Raw genomic sequence first — 17,941 nt, 5'->3', positions numbered from 1 at the left:
GGAGGGGAGAGAGAAAGACCAGGTGACAGGTGAAATCTGGAGAGGGGAAGGATGAAGTAAAGAGCTGGGCAGCTGATTGGTGAAAGAGGCAGAAGGCCATGGAAGAAAGTAAAGGGGGAAGGAGCACCAGAGGGAGGAGATGGGTAGGCAAGGAAATAAGGTGAGAGGGGGAAAAGGGGATGGGAAAAAGTGAAGGGGGTGGGGAGCATCACTGGAAGTTTGAGGTGCTCAGCGATGCAGTCTTCCAAGCTATGCCATGTCTCACCAATATACAGAAGGTCATTCTGGGAGCACCAGACACAGTACACAACCCCCAACAGACTCACAGGTGAAGTGTCGCCTCACCTAGAAGGACTGTTTAGGGCCCTCAATGGTAGTGAGGGTGGTGGTGTAGGGGCAAGTGTAGCACTTGTTCCACTTGCAAAGGTAAGTGCCAGGAGGGAGTTGAGGGACGAATGGACAAGGGAGTCACACAGGGAGCGATCCCTGCAGAAAGCAGGAATCAAGTGGAGAGTATTGTTCCAGCAAACAGCTGGGGGTATCAGAATTACATGGATCAATGATTGCTAGTGTTTGTAACAAATAACGCTTAAAGATAACAAGAGTTACATCTTGTAAAATCTAGAAGGATACAAGTTAAAAGAAAGATTTTGAAGTTGTTAATCTATGAGAGTGAGGAACAATTTGCCAGCAGAAGTGGTGAACACAGGTACAATTTCAACATTTAAGAGAAATGGATAAAAATATGGATGGGAGGGGTATGGAGGGCCAGGTGTAGGATAGTGGGACTAGAAAGATGAATAGTTCAGCACGGACTAGAAGGGCCAAAGCACACAATTCTGTGCTGTAGTGTCTGTGACACTATGTTGATCTGGTGAGGTAGATTTAGAAAAATCATTGCAGGATGTGGAGGTGTTTCTACTTTAGCAGCCATTATCTCAAAATTTGAGTCAGGCAGTGCAGAAACACATTTGCTGCAAATACTGAGAGAAATGTGGAATTCTCACTGCAAATAATGACTACTTGTTAATTTTGAACACAAGAGATTCTACAGATGCTGGAAATCTACAGCAATACACACAAAACACTGGAGAACTCAGCAAGCAACATCTATGGAAAAGAATAAGGTGTCAACATTTCAGGCTGAGACCCTTCATCAGGACTCGTCAACTCTATTCATTTCCTTAGTCGCTGCCTGACCTGTTGAATTCCTGAAGCGTTTTATGCGTTACAAGTTAATTTTGATTTTGATCAGCTTTATTAAGCAAAATCATGGAAGGAAAAGGTATAAGCAATGTATAAAGTTGGATCCCAGATCAGTCCCAATAAGGTTTAAGTGGCTAAATACTCTCCCTGGATCTGTTCCTTTACTTTTGATTAGCATGTAGGGCACAGTCTAATATACAAACCTGAAGATTCCATAAACATTTCAACATTGTAAATGGGTTGTGAGAGAGCAAAAGATATAATAAAAAGCACCAAAACTGTAAACTGGTTACATCTTATTGCAAGTAACAAATATAAACTGCTAAAATTATCCAATGGATCAGGTGGCATCTATGGAAAGTGAAACTGTATTAACGATTTTAGTCATCAGATGGAAAGACTTCCTGCAATCTGATCCTTGGGCCATTTCAGTATTTGAGATGAATTCAAGTTGCTGGATTCTTGGGGAATATCTTTGTTCTAACAAGTCTTCAGCTTGTCTGATCAAGTGTATTTCTCTCTCCCCAAAGATGTGACCTAGGCTTTTAGGTATGTTCCACATTCAAAATTTAAATTTCAAATGTCTAACAGCTGTAGGTTTTGAATTGCCTTTCATAGTCCCCGTGAATGTTACCCTCCATTTCTTGTCCTTTACAATATACAAAAAGTTTGAAACCAACTTCTTTTTGTGTTCCTGTACATAAACAATTTGCCAGGTCTCTGTCCATGATTCACAATGCCTTCATAATAGTTTATTTTCTTGCAGCACCTATGTCATTCCCAGTTAGAGTTTCTGCTAACTTATTTCCTTTTGGGTCTGTTTCTATTCCCTTTTGTTTTGAAAAATCCAAGAGGCTGTGCATCAGAGGATCATTAGACATAGGAGCAGAATTAGGCCATTCAGCCCATGGACACTGCTCCACTATTCTATCACGGCAGATTTATTTCCTTCTCAATCCCATTCTCCTGCCTTCTCCCCATAAGCTTTGATACCCTGACTAATCAAGAACCTATCAACCTCCACTTTAAATATACTCAATAACTTGCCCTCCACATCCATGCCAATATATTTCACAGATTCACCACTTCTGGATAAAGAAATACCTCCACATTTCTGTTATAAATGTAAGTCCCTCTATTCTGAAGTTGCACTTCTGGTCCAAGAGTAACCCACTATAGGAAATGTCTTCTCCACATCCACTGAGATCAATGACAACCCTCCTCATTCTTCTAAACTCTGAAGTACAGGACCAGAGTCATCAAATCCTCTGCATGTGTTAACCCTTTCATTCATGGAATCATTCTCGAGAACCTCCTCTGAACCCTACAAATGCCAGCACACCTTTTCTTCAATAAGGGGCCAAAACTGTTCAGTACTCCAAGTTCAGTCTTACCAATGCCTTATAAAGCCTCAGCATTACATCTTTGCCCTTATGTTGTGAATGCTAACATTGCATCACCAACTCTACCTGCAAGTTAACCTTTGGAGAGTCTTGCACAAGGATTACCAAGACCAATTGCACTTCTGATTTTTGGATTTTCCCCCCATTTAGAGAAGAGTTTATGCCTTTATTCCTTCTACCAACGTGCATGACCACACTCTTCCCTGCACTATATTCCATCTGCCACTTCGTTGCCAATTCTTCCAAGTCCTTCTGCAGACTCTCTGCTTCCTCAACACTATCTATCCCTCTACCTATCTTTGTATTGTCTGCAAATTTGGCCATATAGCCATCAATTCCATCCTCCAAATCATTGGCATATAACATGAAAAGAAGCGGTCCCAAAACTAATTCTAATCACTCACTAATCAGTGGCAACCAACATGAAAAATCCTTTTAGCTCCCCTCTTTGCCTCCTGCAAGTCACTCAATCTTCTACCATGCTGGCATCTTTCCTGTAATACCATGGGCTCCTATCTTATTAAGCACTCTCATGTGTGCCACTGTCATAGGGCTTCTGAAAATCCAAGAAAACATCATTCTCTGACTCTCCTTTGTCTATCCTGCATGTTATTTCCTCAAAGAATTCTGATTTGTCAGACAAAAGTTTTCCCTTAAGGAAACCATGTTGACTTTGCCTATTTTATCATGTGCCTCCAAGCACTCCAAAATCTTATCCTTAATAATGGACTCCAACATCTTTCCAATCACTGAAGTCTGGCTATTTGGTCAATAATTTTCTTTCTACGGCCTCCCTCCTTTCTTAAAGAGTGGAATGACATTTGTGATTTCCTAGTCCTCCTGAACCATTACAGAATATTGTAATTCTAGAAATATCATTACTAATTCCTATACAATCACTTCAGCTACTTCTTTCCAAATCCAGTGGTGTATTCCATGTAGTCCAAGTGACATATCTACCTTCAGACCTTTCAGCTTACCAAACACCTTATCCTTAGTAATAGCACCTACACTTCCTTTTGCCCTCTGATGCTCTTGAATTTCTGTCATACTGCCAGTGTCTTCCACAGTGAAGTCTGAAGCAAAATACTTATTAACTTTGTCTGCCATTTCTTTGTCCCCTGTTACTACCTCTCCAGCATCCTTTTCCAGACGTCCAATATCCGCTTTTGCTTCTCTTTTTACTCTTTTATAAGACTAAAAAAAACTTTTTGCATCCTATTATATTGTTGGCTATTTTTACCTTCATGCTTCATCTTATCTCTCCTTATTTTTTTTAGTTACCATGGTTTTCAAAAGCTTCTCAATTCTCTAACTTCCCATTATTTTTTGCAATATTATATGCCATCTCTTTTGCTTTTATGCTTGCTTTGACTTTCATTGTCAACCATGGTTGCCTCATCCTCCCTTTAGAATATTTCCTCATCTTTGGGTGATCTATCCTGCGCCTTCCAAATGGCCCTCAGAAACTCCAGCCGTTGCTGTTCTGTATTCATCCCAGTTAGAGTCCCCTTCCAATCAACTTTGGCCAGCTCCTTTCTCATGCCTCTGTAATTCCCTTTACTCCACTAAAATACTGACACATCTGACTTTATTTTCTTCCCTCTCAAACTGCCGGGTGAATTCTATCATATTATAATCACTGTCTCCTAATGGTTCTTTTACCTTAAGCTCACTAATCAAATCCAACCAGAACTGCCTTTTCCCTAGTGGGCTCACCGACAAGCTGCTCTAAAAAGCCACTTCGTAGACATTCTACAAATTCTCTGTGTTAGGATCCAGCACCAACCTGATTTTCCCAATCTATCCGCATATTGAAATCCACTTTGACTATCACAACATTGCCCTTTCTACATGCTTTTTCCATCTTCTATTGTAACTTACAACCCAAATCCTGGTTACTGTTTGGAAGCTTACATGTAACATCCATGAAGGTCTTACTACCCTTGCAGTTTCTTAACTCTACCTACAAGAATTCTACATCTTCTGATCCTATGTCAGCTCTTTCTAACAGAACTACCCCATTCCTTCTATTTGCCTGTCCCTTTGATACAAGGTGTATCCTTCAATGTTAAACTCCCAACTATGATCTTCTATCAGTGATGCCCACAACATCATACCTGACAATCTCTAACTGTACTACATGCTCATCTAACTTATTCCATATACTGCATACATTTAAATAATACCTTCATTTCTGTATTCATCACCCTTTTCAATTTTGCCCATGTTACACTTCACCCTACTGACTGCAATTTTGCCCTGGCATCTACCTGTCATTCCTCACATTCACACTATACAATGCATCAACTCATATACTAAGGGGTCAAACTGCATCCTTCTGTATGCTAGTTATCTTTTGATAAATATCTTATATAAAATGATGCCATTTGACCCATTGCGGGGCATTCAGCTCCCAGAAAAGAACATTTATTTGGCCAGTTTTCCCTCTTTGTTTTCTTACAACTTATTTCTCTCTCTCTCTCTCTCTCTCTCTCTCATACCCACACACACACACTCTCATCAACTCCTTTGATTGCCTTGGCCTGTAACCTCTACTAAATGGTAATCAAAAGCTGCCAATTATACATACTTGGAAAGTGAGTGGAAATTGAACCACCCAACGAAGTCTCCCCGGAACTCAGAGAGTGTGGAACTTCTTCAAGGACAGGCATTTGAGAGGAGAATCAAACGCAGGTCCCTGGACAGAGATGCCAACAGCCATTACTGCTGCCCCACTGTATCACCCAATAATACATTTATATTCCAAAATAATCCAACATTATCATAGGAAAAAAATCACATACTCTTCAAGATTACTAGCATTTAAGTTGTAAATAATATGGAAAAGTCCCATGGATCAACTTGCAAAATTCCCTTTCCACAACTATTTTCTATCATTCCATGGTGATGAAAGCTCTGAAATTCCATTCATAACAGAAACTGATCTAAATAGAGAACTGTGAATGTAAAATGTTACTTTGTAATGAATGGAAATTATTGAGTCTTAATAGAAAATTTCTTCAGAACTGTCCTTCATTTAACTCCTCCGACTTTACTTGTTGACGTGTGAACGTTTAAAGTGTCAATGGTTGTAACAGTAACAAGGTTATGCGTGGACCAAATACATGTACACCTCTTAAAATGCAGAGTCTTTTCTTGAAAGTAAGCAAACTGTAACCTTTACAAGAACAAGCACTTACCAAATTTCACTATTTTCTTTCTTTCTTGTATTCACTTCAGTTTGATTTAAATTCTTTCCTAAAACTACATTTATTCCTACTCATTCGCTCATACCCATCTTAATATCTACTCCCAATTACTTAGTTTAAAAAAAATATAGTATTTCTGTGGTGTGTCGAATGCCGGCTGTCCAAAAGCAGATTCTAAAACTCTATAAGTATGCCACGGCAATTTAAATTCCAATAGAGGCCAAAATGAACCAATTAATATTGTGTGCATGGTAAAAAGGTGCAGGGTTCTCTAATTTACTAATACGCAGGAAACTGCTAATAACATCCGTCAAAAATACTTTTTTTACTGTAAAGATCAAACTAACAGTATTTCCCGCATTCGACTCTAATGTGCGGAATCCGCATTCTGAAAGTTGACATGATTATCAAATTGGGCATTCTTAGAGCTGATATTGATGAGCATTTTTTAAAAGCTGGGAATGAGCATTGAAAGCAAATGCCTTGCAGAATATTCTGGTTACCGACACGTGTAAAATTTGACGTTTATTTCAATAAAGTTGAATAATGCGATTTACAAGAAACTGTTGCTGCTATTCAATTTATTTCAGGATGTGTGTGTTTAATCAGAACACATCCCAGCTTCTGCCCGAGGACTGAGTTCCGCGTGTGTTATTTACCAGAGGACTTGAAACACAATATTCACACTTCTACGTGCGCAGGTTACATTTGGCCCCTCCCTAAAGTAGGCGAGCATGACACCAGCATTTGTTCATCAGAGAAGGGTGTCATCTCATTTTCCTTTCTTTAGACTGAGCCTACAGATCAATAGACAGATCATTTTCCTACTGGAACACAATGCTATTATCCAAGCATCCGAAAATACAGTATATTCGATTGACTGTCTGCGAAAATATTTTTAATCCGTCTCACTTGTTGGCGATGTCGGGAAATCCGATCGCCTTCCCGCAATCACCGAGTAAATCCTAAAACAGGAAAGACCGACAGCCCTCCCCTTTCCCTCGTCACCGTTCCTAAGGCGAGACAACTCCTGAACTCAGATTAAAACAAATGTACACACAACAGACATAACCGTTTCCCGATTCCACCGCGCTACATCCCTTCCACAAGCTAAACACTCGTACGGTGCTTCCCGGCTAATGAGAGCGCCTCTTGCTTATCAATAAATGAGCCGTCGGATACCTCTCCGCCTGCCCGGCCCTCAGACACCTGTCACCGCGGGGGCACCGGGGAAGCGAACCCGCGGATCAGAGCTCCAGGCGAACAGCAACAAGGTCTATCTTAAATACCGCACTAGTCACCAAACCAACGCTTCAATTATATATTTAAAAAATCGTGAAATAACCCGCAGCCCCCACATCCTGGTTAATAATAGCATTGCCTGTCCCCCATCTAAGGACAAGGCAATCGCAGACAGCTATTCAAGCTTTGGTGCGCTGTGGTTTATTCTTTGTCTCTTACCCGCTCCTCTGTTTGGAATCATGCATTTTCTTATGGCGGACGGGCTGCAGCGGGATACTATCCGACATGTTTCCTGGCTTCTCTCCCTCTGAAATTGGGTGGTGCGATCTGCTGTCTACCCAGCAGCCTCTCTTTTTCTCTCTCGTTGTTTATCAGACTGTTAGATCTGCCTGCGAGGGTCAAAGGTACAATATGGGCACAGTCATGGCAACGGTTTGAAGGTGTTGTATTGATACGAGAGGCAATCACACAAAGATGGATCTGCCACGCGTCGCTTAGATGTAATGATACTTGCAACTGCATAAAAATTCACAAAATTCTTTCTCCATTACCTGCCCCGGAGGAAATGAACTGTTTCAGGAACTTGGTCCTTCTAATACTAATAACAGCGAAAGCCCGTATATCAGTTAAATCCAATCCGTTCCTACAGAAGGTCGGTATGTGTTTCCAAACAAACGTCTTTTAAATGCCAGTCAGAACAGGGAGTACTCCTTGACTGCGTCCCGGCCTTGTTCAGGCCACGGTCTTTTGATTGAAAACAGACACATTTTTATACTGCCTTGCTTAGTAAGGCTTTGCTCCACAATATATGACGAATTTATTCGCTTCAAGATTGTTTAGACTTAAACAATCCCTCGTTCAAGGTGAAATTTCAGACATTAGACTGAGTTGATACAAAAAACATGTTTAACATTACTCTTTAAAAATTCACTACTGGGATAGGCAACAAAAGTGAAAAGGATATCAAACACAGTAGCTTAATTAATGAATTGTTTTTAAAATAAACTTTCCTTCAGCTTTCAAATATATTTGCAACATGTCAGGTTCATTAATCATAAACATCACCCAACAATTCACAAGTGTTCACAGTTTTGAAAACAATGAAATTAAGGTATTTTAATTTGAAACGGGTTCTTGTTCAGATTTTGAAAACACGAATATACAAACTTGTCACAAGGAATGCCTTGTTTACAGGGCTCTTTAATCAATTAATGATCAGGAGTGAAAATAAAAGACTGGTGGTGCCTTGAAAGGCACACTAGAGTTTACAATGAGGAGTGAAGTGATTTCTTTTATTTGTGAAAGGCATAAACAGTTCCCACTTAAAAGTAGCTAGCACAGCTGGAAGCATTTTTGTTGCCATATCCCAGGTTTGCATGTTTATACATCATTGAAGTTAAAAGTTAAAACCAATTTACCATAGTTTTTAAACGAGTGATATTTTTAAATGCACATACAAACATATAACCATATAACAATCACAGCACGGAAACAGGCCATTCCGGCCCTCCTAGTCCGTGCTGAACTCTTAATCTCACCTAGTCCCACCTACCCGCACTCAGCCCATAACCCTCCACTCCTTTCCTGTCTATATACCTATCCAATTTTACCTTAAATGACACAACTGAACTGGCCTCTACTACTTCTACAGGAAGCTCATTCCACACAGCTATCACTCTCTGAGTAAAGAAACACCCCTTCGTGTTTCCCTTAAACTTTTGCCCCCTAACTCTCAAATCATGTCCTCTCGTTTGAATCTCCCCTACTCTCAATGGAAACAGCCTATTCATGTCAACTCTATCTATCCCTCTCAACATCTTAAATACCTCGATCAAATCCCCCCTCAACCTTCTACGCTCCAATGAATAGAGACCTAACTTGTTCAACCTTTCTCTGTAACTTAAGTGCTGAAACCCAGGTAACATCCTAGTAAATCGTCTCTGCACTCGCTCTAATTTATTGATATCTTTCCTATAATTCGGTGACCAGAACTGTACACAATATTCCAAATTTGGCCTTACCAATGCCTTGTACAATTTTAACATTACATCCCAACTTCTGTACTCAATGCTCTGGTTTATAAAGGCCAGCGTTCCAAAAGCCTTCCTCACCACCCTATCTACATGAGACTCCACCTTCAGGGAACTATGCACTGTTATTCCTAGATCTCTCTGTTCCACTGCATTCCTCAATGCCCTACCATTTACCCTGTATGTTCTATTTGGATTATTCCTGCCAAAATGTAGAACCTCACACTTCTCAGCATTAAACTCCATCTGCCAACGTTCAGCCCATTCTTCTAACAGGCATAAATCTCCCTGCAAGCTTTGAAAACCCACCTCATTATCCACAACACCTCCTACCTTAGTATCATATGCAAGCCCTTTGTTAGGACTCAATTGCTGATGTAAATTTAGACTGATCCAAACACAAACACACACTGTGTGTGTGCATAGTTTACTTTTAGATTTCAAAAAAATCAATTTAGAGATGTCTTTACTTGTGATTCAGTCATCCAATTCTGAAGTGATTTTGAGATGCTTAATTGTTCTGAGATGCTTCATCATTTTCAGGTGCTGAACAAATTTGAGGTGTTTATTGTTTCGGCAGGTTCACAGTAGCCTACCAGAAAAGATGCTTTTTCTGTAATTAGATAATTTAGCAAATTCAAAGGATATGACTGATGTTGATTCACCAATTTGAAAATATAAATGATTAAGTACAGTGAACTACAAATATTACAAACTTTTAAATGCTATGCTTCTACATTATAAAGTTATACACACCAATAAATATAATTCCCTACAATTCCTGTAAGCACAAGCTTAAAGATTAGGCTTTCACTTTATGATCAAGACTTGCTCATTGTTATAGGGAGGAGGGAAACACCTGATCAATTTGGTAACAAAGAGTCAATAGGGGGAGGTTAAATATCTTTGTGATTCATTGTATAAATTCAAGTCCTCCTTTCATATAAAAAATGTCAAATATCTATTCCAAGTGGGAGACAAGATGATCCTCCTGCGTGATTTCAATACAGCGATGGGAAGGGTTGCTGCTCTCTGGCAAGGTGCGGTGGACTGTGGCCTTGTCAAAGTGAACACTTTCAGAGGGACAAGCTCTAGTGGTCAGTCCATGCAATGGCTCCCATTCATTATTTTATAATCAACCACGTGAAAGGCCACAAAGATGCCCACCCCAGACATAAGAGGTGCTTATGATTGTATGACCGACAACTATCTAATTCATCTTTATTTCCACCCACCTTGCCCCAAAATATCAGTGTCAATGGAGCACTGCTGCAGGAAGATTAATATACAAGCTTTCAAAGACAAGTTTTCTTAGGCAGCATATCATTGTAAACTCCCAGTCTGCAGGAGCTGCAAAGTTTATAGGCTGCCATAATGAGGAGTCTCAGCTTCTCTGCTAAAAATAATCAGGACCGGTTTGATGAGAATAGCACAGAGATTGAAGAGATAATTGTACAAGGCATTGGTGAGGCCAAATTTGGAGTATTGTGTACAGTTCTGGTCACCGAGTTATAGGAAAGATATCCACAAAATAGAGTACAGAGAAGATTTACTAGAATGTTACCTGGGTTTCAGCACCTAAGTTACAGGGAAAGGTTGAACAAGTTAGGTCTTTATTCTTTGGAGCATAGAAGGTTGAAGGGGGACTTGATAGATGTATTTAAAATTATGAGGGGGATAGAGTTGACGTGGATATGCTTTTTCCATTGAGAGTAGGGGAGATTCAAACAAGAGGACTTGAGTTGAGAGTTAGGGGGCAAAAGTTTAGGGGTAACACGAGGGGGAATTTCTTTACTCAGAGTGGTAGCTGTGTGGAATGAGCTTCCAGTAGAAGTGGTAGAGGCAGGTTCGGAATTGTCATTTAAAGTAAAATTGGATAGGTATATGGACAGGAAAGGAATGGAGGGTTATGGGCTGAGTGCAGGTCAGTGGGACTAGGTGAGAGAAAACGTTCAGCACAGACTAGAAGGGCCGAGATGGCTTGTTTCCATGCTGTAATTGTTATTTGGTTATAATCAACAATATACACAATGCACTCTTGGATTAGAAGTATCACTTTTATTCAAGGCAAAGGAAACAATTCTATACGTATATACTTGGGAGGTTCAGATCCAGCAGTAAACAAAGAACAGTGGCTGGAGGGAGCTCAGGAGACTCGGCAAGACTCAGTGACAAGTGTGGTTCTCCAACACCGTAAAAGCCACCCAAGTCCCATTTAGCAAGAACTTAAAGCAGTACAACACAGGAATGGCCATTTTGCTAACACTATTTGTTCCACACATTATGCCAAAGTAAACTAATCCCATTTCTTGTAAATTCAGGCGCTTATCTAAAAGTCTCTTAATCACTATTACATCTTTTCCCACCACCACCTTTAGCAGTGTGATCCATGTACATAACACTCTCTAAAAATTACAGGCATGAACTCAGAAACAGATGTGGTCCGAAATGCCATTCCATGAGCATTTGGAAACATTTCATTGCAAATACAGCATTTGAAAGACCTACTACAATATTCAGAAAATTTGTAGACACAGCAGAAATTTTCTGTCATTTGGAAAGTTCCTGTGGTGTGGAAATTGAGGGTCAATATGACCTTGGTCTCTATGGAGAAAACAAGTTCAGCTCAAGATCATGGCTGAGAGTCGCTCTGCAGAAGGTCATGTATGTTAGTGATAATTGATGTTCACTGGAGAGGTTCAAAGGACATGGCACCTCTGAATAATCTCTATAAATTTTTTCCCCTCCTGTTCACTGATCCAACACCCAACCAGAGTGGCCAGTCACGGCTATAATGAATAGTAAACACAAAGTACACTGCAGATGCTGTGGTCAAATCAAGACGTACAAAAAAGCTGGATGAACTCAGCAGGTCGGGCAGCATCCGTTGAAAGAAGCAGTCAACTTTTTGGGTCGAGACCCTTCGTCAGGACTGGCAAAGTACCCATTTAATGAGTATCTCAATACCTAAATATTAGATATTCAATGTCTGTGTGGACATTGGAAGATTTTTGAGTACTATGCGGTGACCTCTGAAGGCCAGTTAGACCTTCGAATACTTGAGATTTGGGTGACTTTAGAAAAAAGACTTTAAAAAAGAGAAAAGAGAATCTAGTACTAGTAAGACTGTTTAATATCTATTGTGGTAAAGCTAATAAGGAGCCATTTATAGTGTTCCAGTGTACATAACACATCATTTGATACACTCGATGGCCACTTTATTAGGTACACCTGCTTGTTAATGCAAATACCTAATCAGCCAATTGGAAGATACTCTATGCATAAAAGGCATATAGACATGGTCAAGAGGTTCTGTTGTTGTTCAGACCAAACATCAGAATGGGGAAAATGTAATCTAAGTGACTTTGACCATGGAATAACCGTTGGTGTCAGATGGAGTCATTTGAGTATCACAGAAACTGCTGATCTCCTGGGGTTTGCACCCACAACAGTCTCTCATGATTACCGAGAATGGTGCAAAAATAAACCAAAACGTTCACTGAACAGCAGTTCTGTGGGAAAAAGGGTGTTGTAAATGAGAAATTTCAGAGGAAAATGGCTGGCCTGATTCAAGCTGACAGGAAGGTGAAAGTAACTCAAATAGCCATGCATTACAACAATGCATCTCTGAATGCACAACACATCGAACCTTGAAGTGAATGGGCTAAAACAGTAGAAGACCAAACATACTCAGTGGCCCCTTTTTTTTATTTTAAAAAAAAGTACTCAGTAGTACTTAAAGTGGCCACTGAGTATATAATATAAAGGCAATCAGTAATACTCAGACCAGTTTCACATCTGGCATAAATAACCCAGAGTACAGTGCTTTAGATAATTTCTAGGTGATGTTAAAATCACTCACTAAGCAATTTACAACAATATCATGCAATCCATTTTTAAACTAATAATAAAAGTACTGGAAATATTCAGCAATTAGCAAAGCTTCCATGGAAACAAAGAACTAAATTAATGTTTCAGATTGATGACTTTTCAGCAGGAAAATACTGAAGTACTGATTAAGGGCCAAGACATCAAATCTTTTGTTTTCTCCATTATCACTGTCTCAGCATCTTGGTTTTTCCATCACTTTGTTTATATTCCACAATTACAGCATTTCCATGATTTTTTTGCTTTCTAGTTGGAATGCGTATGCTCAGCCCTAATCAAAATGAAAAGGCAGACATTAAAATATTTAAATACAATGCCTAAAAAGCAAAAAGGTACAGATGTGAGAGTGGTACCGTGGCAACTTCTTAATATCTGCGAAACAGAAAAATTGGTCGTTGATGTAGGAAACCAGGCACAACCCTGTCTGTCTCAATGATGCTTTGGTGGATATGGCAGAGAGCTTCAAGTTCCTGGCTTGTCCTGGTCCAAACATATAGATACTACGACAAGAAAGCACAACACCTTTATATCTAGCAAAGTCAGCTCGATATCCCCAACGACCTTCACCAAATTTTATAGCTACACTACAGATTCCTATCAAGATGCTTCATGCTTGGTTTGACAACTGCTCTCCCCGGAATTGCAATATATTTCAGAATTCAGAACACAGCTGATTTATCACAAGAACCAGTTCACTCTCCACCAACTCAATTGATATTTCCTGCTGTCTCAGGAAAGCAATTAACGCAATAAAATAAATTCTCATCGCAGTTGGTCATTCTCTCTCCTCTCCCCTTCAAATTGGGAAGAAGATTCAAATGCTTGAAAATACATATTACCACACTAAAGGATAGTTTCCATCCCCGTTATAACATATTTGAAATGGACCTCTTGTATAGTAAGTGTGAACTTGATCCCTGAATCGACACCATCATTGGTATTTGCATTTTATTTGCCCACCTGCTCTTCACCTTCTCTGTATCTGCAACACTATGTCCTGCATTCTGTTATTGGCTTTTGTGGAACTTTGATGTACTTCTGTTGAATAATATTTCTGGATGGTATGGGAAACAAAACCTTTCACTTTACCCTAGTATATCTGACAATAATCGACCCATTGCAAACAAATCATGATCAATAAACATAGAAAAAGAGCCTTCAACCAATTCATCTCTAAAGAATAAGCAAACACAGATTATTTTTGTTTTTTGAGGACTCTTACCAGGAAAGTTGATAATTGAAAGGCAGTGGATAATGTCTATGCAAGCTTTAAGAGAGGCCTTTGACAAAGTTCTGCTTTGTAGGCTAGTCCAGAAGGCACACTTGGCATTCAGGATTCAATGTTGGCTTAGAGGGAGGAGCCAGAGTTGTAGTAGACGGTTACTTTGCTGACTGGTGTGCTGCAGGAATTGATGCTGGGTCTGTTGTTACTTGTCACCTTAATCATCTGGATCAGCAAATTGCAGATGACATCATATGAGGTGTTTCATTTTGGGAGGATGCAATCAACACATTTCATTGTATGTTTCCATGTAAACATAACAAAGCTAAATATCTCATCTTTACAAAGATTGAAACTTACAAGGATACTGCTGGGACTTGAAGACCACAGTTATAGGGGAAGTGAATAGGTTAGGAAATTATAAAGTCTCCCCTTATTCTCCTACACTCCAGGGAATAGAGGCATATGAAATTATGAGGGCTCTAGATATGGTTAATAAGTAGGTTTCTCCCCCAATGAGGTTGAGTGAAATTTGAAATAGAGGTCATACATTAAGGATGAGAGGCGAAATATTTAAGGGGAACAAGAATGAGCTGCAGGCAGTCATGGTTAATATGAGTTCAATTGCAGCATTTAAGAGGAGTTTGGATAAATACACGTATGCCAGGGGTATGGAAGGCCCTCGTCCAGGTGCAGGTCAATGGAAATAGGCAGAATAAGTCTAGCATGGACTAAATAGGGTGAAGTACTTGTTTCTATGCTGAAGCACTCAATGAATAATAATCTCATTAAATACTATATTCTTAGACACTACATTAATCTATGGTGATTTGAAACCATTTATAAAACTCCTTTTTTTAAAAAAAATTGCAACTTTAAAGCTGCTGGGACCTAAATTTGCAAGTGGCTGAAGAAACTCGATTAAGTATTTAGTTTAAAACCAAGCCTATATTTCTAGGCCTAGGAACAGATTAAGCGCCTCCCCACCACCAAAAACAAAATGAGCAAAAGTGAGTAGCGTCATCCACTCACTGCCTACATTGGTTTTTGACACTGTTGGTTAAATTACCAAACACCTCCTAAAAATGAGGTATTCTGTGCCCCAGAAAATGACACTAGTTCAGCACTTCAGATTTGTTAGAGATTCTGGTGGAGAAGGGATATTCTTGTGACAGCTTTTATTAATGACTTTCAACGCTATTCCAGTGCCGGAAGGATCATGTAGATGCCTACAGTACCAAGAATGAATAACTATACTCAATATTTCATTATTGACCGACAGAGTTAATGGCAAAATTATATACAATAAGTTGGATTTATGGCAGATTTGAAAAATATTAATTCATTGAAATAAAAAGAAACGTGGCATCAGTCAAAAGAATTGCAATATTTGAAAATAGATCATTATTTAAACTTTTATGGCACTTTTAATTCAACATATTAGGGAAACAATTTTCAATTTGCAGGCAATGATGAAATTCATACCAATCTTAAAAAACATGTTCAAAGTAAAACTTTATATAAAATATCCCTTACTTGTCAAAAAATAATTTTAAAAAAATCAAACTACACTGTCTTTAGTTTAGCATCTGTTCAAGTGCAACATAAACTGTATTAACGACCAGGATGATACAGAAAAAAACTAAGCATTTAGTCGCTATGATATACAATCAGAACTTCATACATTTCCAACAGAACCTACACTTCATCCCAGTAAACAACACACACAAGATGCTGGTGGAACACAGCAGGCCAGGCAGCATCTATAGGGAGAAGCGCTGTCGACATTTCGGGCTGAGACCCTTCGTCAGGACTAACCGAAAGGAAAGATAGTAAGAGATTTGAAAGTAGTGGGGGGAGGGGGAAATGCAAAATGATAGAAGACTGGAGGGGGTGGGATGAAGCTAAGAGCTGGAAAGGTGATTGGCGAAAGTGATACAGAGCTGGAGAAGGGAAAGGATCATGGGATGGGAGGCCTCAGGAGAAAGAAAGGGGGGGGGAGCACCAGAGGGAGATGGAGAACAGGCAAACAACTAAATATGTCAGGGATGGGGTAAGAAGGGGAGGAGGGGCATTAACAGAAGTTAGAGAAGTCAATGTTCATGCCATCAGGTTGGAGGCTACCCAGCCGGTATATAAGATTTTGTTCCACCAACTGGAGTTTGGATTCATTTTGACAATAGAGGAGGCCATGGATAGACATATCAGAATGGGAATGGAACGTGGAATTAAAATGTGTGGCCACTGGGAGATCCTGCTTTTTCTGGCGGACCGAGCGTAGGTGTTCAGCGAAACGGTCTCCCAGTCTGCGTCGGGTCTCACCAATATATAAAAGGCCACACCGGGAGCACCGGGCGCAGTATACCACACCAGCCGACTCACAGGCGAAGTGTCGCCTCACCTGGAAGGACTGTCTGGGGCCCTGAATGGTGGTGAGGGAGGAAGTGTAAGGGCAGGTGTAGCACTTATTCAGTTTACAAGGATAAGTGCCAGGAGGGATATCGGTGGGAAGGGATGGGGGAGGATGAGTGGACAAGGGAGTCGCGTAGGGAGCGATCCCTGCGAAAAGCAGAAGGGGGGGGGGGGGGGGGAATGTGTTTGGTAGTGGGATCCCGTTGGAGGTGGCGGAAGTTACGGAGAATTATACGTTCGACCTGGAGGCTGGTGGGGTGGTAGGTAAGGACAAGGGGAACCCTATCCCGAGTGGGGTGGGGGGTGGATGGGGTGAGGGCAGATGTGCGGGAAAAGGGAGAGATGCGTTTGAGAGCAGAGTTGATGGTGGAAGAAGGGAAGCCCCTTTGTTTAAAAAAGGAAGACATCTCCTTCATCCTGGAATGAAAAGCCTCATCCTGAGAGCAGATGCAGCGGAGACGGAGGAATTGTGAGAAGGGGATAGCCTTTTTGCAAGAGACAGGGTGGGAAGAGGAATAGTCCAGGTAGCTGTGAGAGTCTGTAGGCTTATAGTAGATATCAGTAGATAGGCCGTCTCCAGAGATGGAGACAGAAAGATCAAGAAAGAGGAGGGTGTTGTCGGAAATGGACCAGGTAAATTTGAGGGCAGGGTGAAAGTTGGAGGCAAAGTTAATGAAGTCGACGAGCTCAGCATGCGTGCAGGAGGCGGCGCCAATGCAGTCGTCGATGTAGCGAAGGAAAAGGGAGGGATGGATAGACTTGGAACATGGACTGTTCCATGAAGTCAACAAACAGGCAGGCATAACTGGGATCCATACGGGTGCCCATGGCTACACCCTTGGTTTGGAGGAAGTGGGAGAAGCCAAAGGAGAAATTATTGAGAGTAAGAACTAATTCCGCTAGACGGAGGAGAGTGGTGGTAGAGGGGAATTGGTTAGGTCTGGAATCCAAAAAAAAGCGAAGAGCTTTGAGACCATCTCTGTGGGGGGTGGAGGTATATAGGGACTGGACGTCCATGGTGAAAATAAGGCCAGGGAACTTTAAATCTTCGAAAAAATTCAAAGCATGAGAAGTGTCACGAACATAGGTGGGAAGAGATTGAACAAGGGTTGGGGGTGGGGGGAATAAGACAGTGTCAAGGTATGCAGAAATGAGTTCAGTGGGGCAGGAGCAAGCTGAGACAATAGGTCTACCTGGACAGGCAGGTTAGACGCTGCCTGGCCTGCTGTGTTCCACCAGCATTTTGTGTGTGTTGTTGTTTGAATTTCCAACATCTGCAGATTTCCTCGTGTTTGCTCTTCATCCCAGTAATTCATTTTCTTTGTC

The 17,941-nt window shown here is 40.6% G+C and overlaps 1 protein-coding gene across 1 annotated transcript in view; it reads right to left on the bottom strand.

Moving 5' to 3' along the window:
- atp9a (ATPase phospholipid transporting 9A) overlaps window positions 1-7,452 on the bottom strand; it is a 182,950-nt gene extending 175,498 nt beyond the window's left edge. Inside the window, exon 1 of the mRNA XM_073061648.1 lies at window positions 7,283-7,452. Within this exon, the coding sequence (XP_072917749.1) occupies window positions 7,283-7,350 (68 nt within the window). The 5' untranslated portion in view covers window positions 7,351-7,452. The remainder of the gene's footprint in view (window positions 1-7,282) is intronic.
- Window positions 7,453-17,941: the final 10,489 nt, after the last annotated feature.

The sequence above is a fragment of the Hemitrygon akajei genome, chromosome 11, assembly GCF_048418815.1.
Source record: "Hemitrygon akajei chromosome 11, sHemAka1.3, whole genome shotgun sequence".
In the NCBI taxonomy this organism is placed as follows: domain Eukaryota; kingdom Metazoa; phylum Chordata; class Chondrichthyes; order Myliobatiformes; family Dasyatidae; genus Hemitrygon; species Hemitrygon akajei.
Note: the sequence above shows the minus strand (reverse complement) of the source record. Positions and strands in the feature narration are given on the sequence as shown.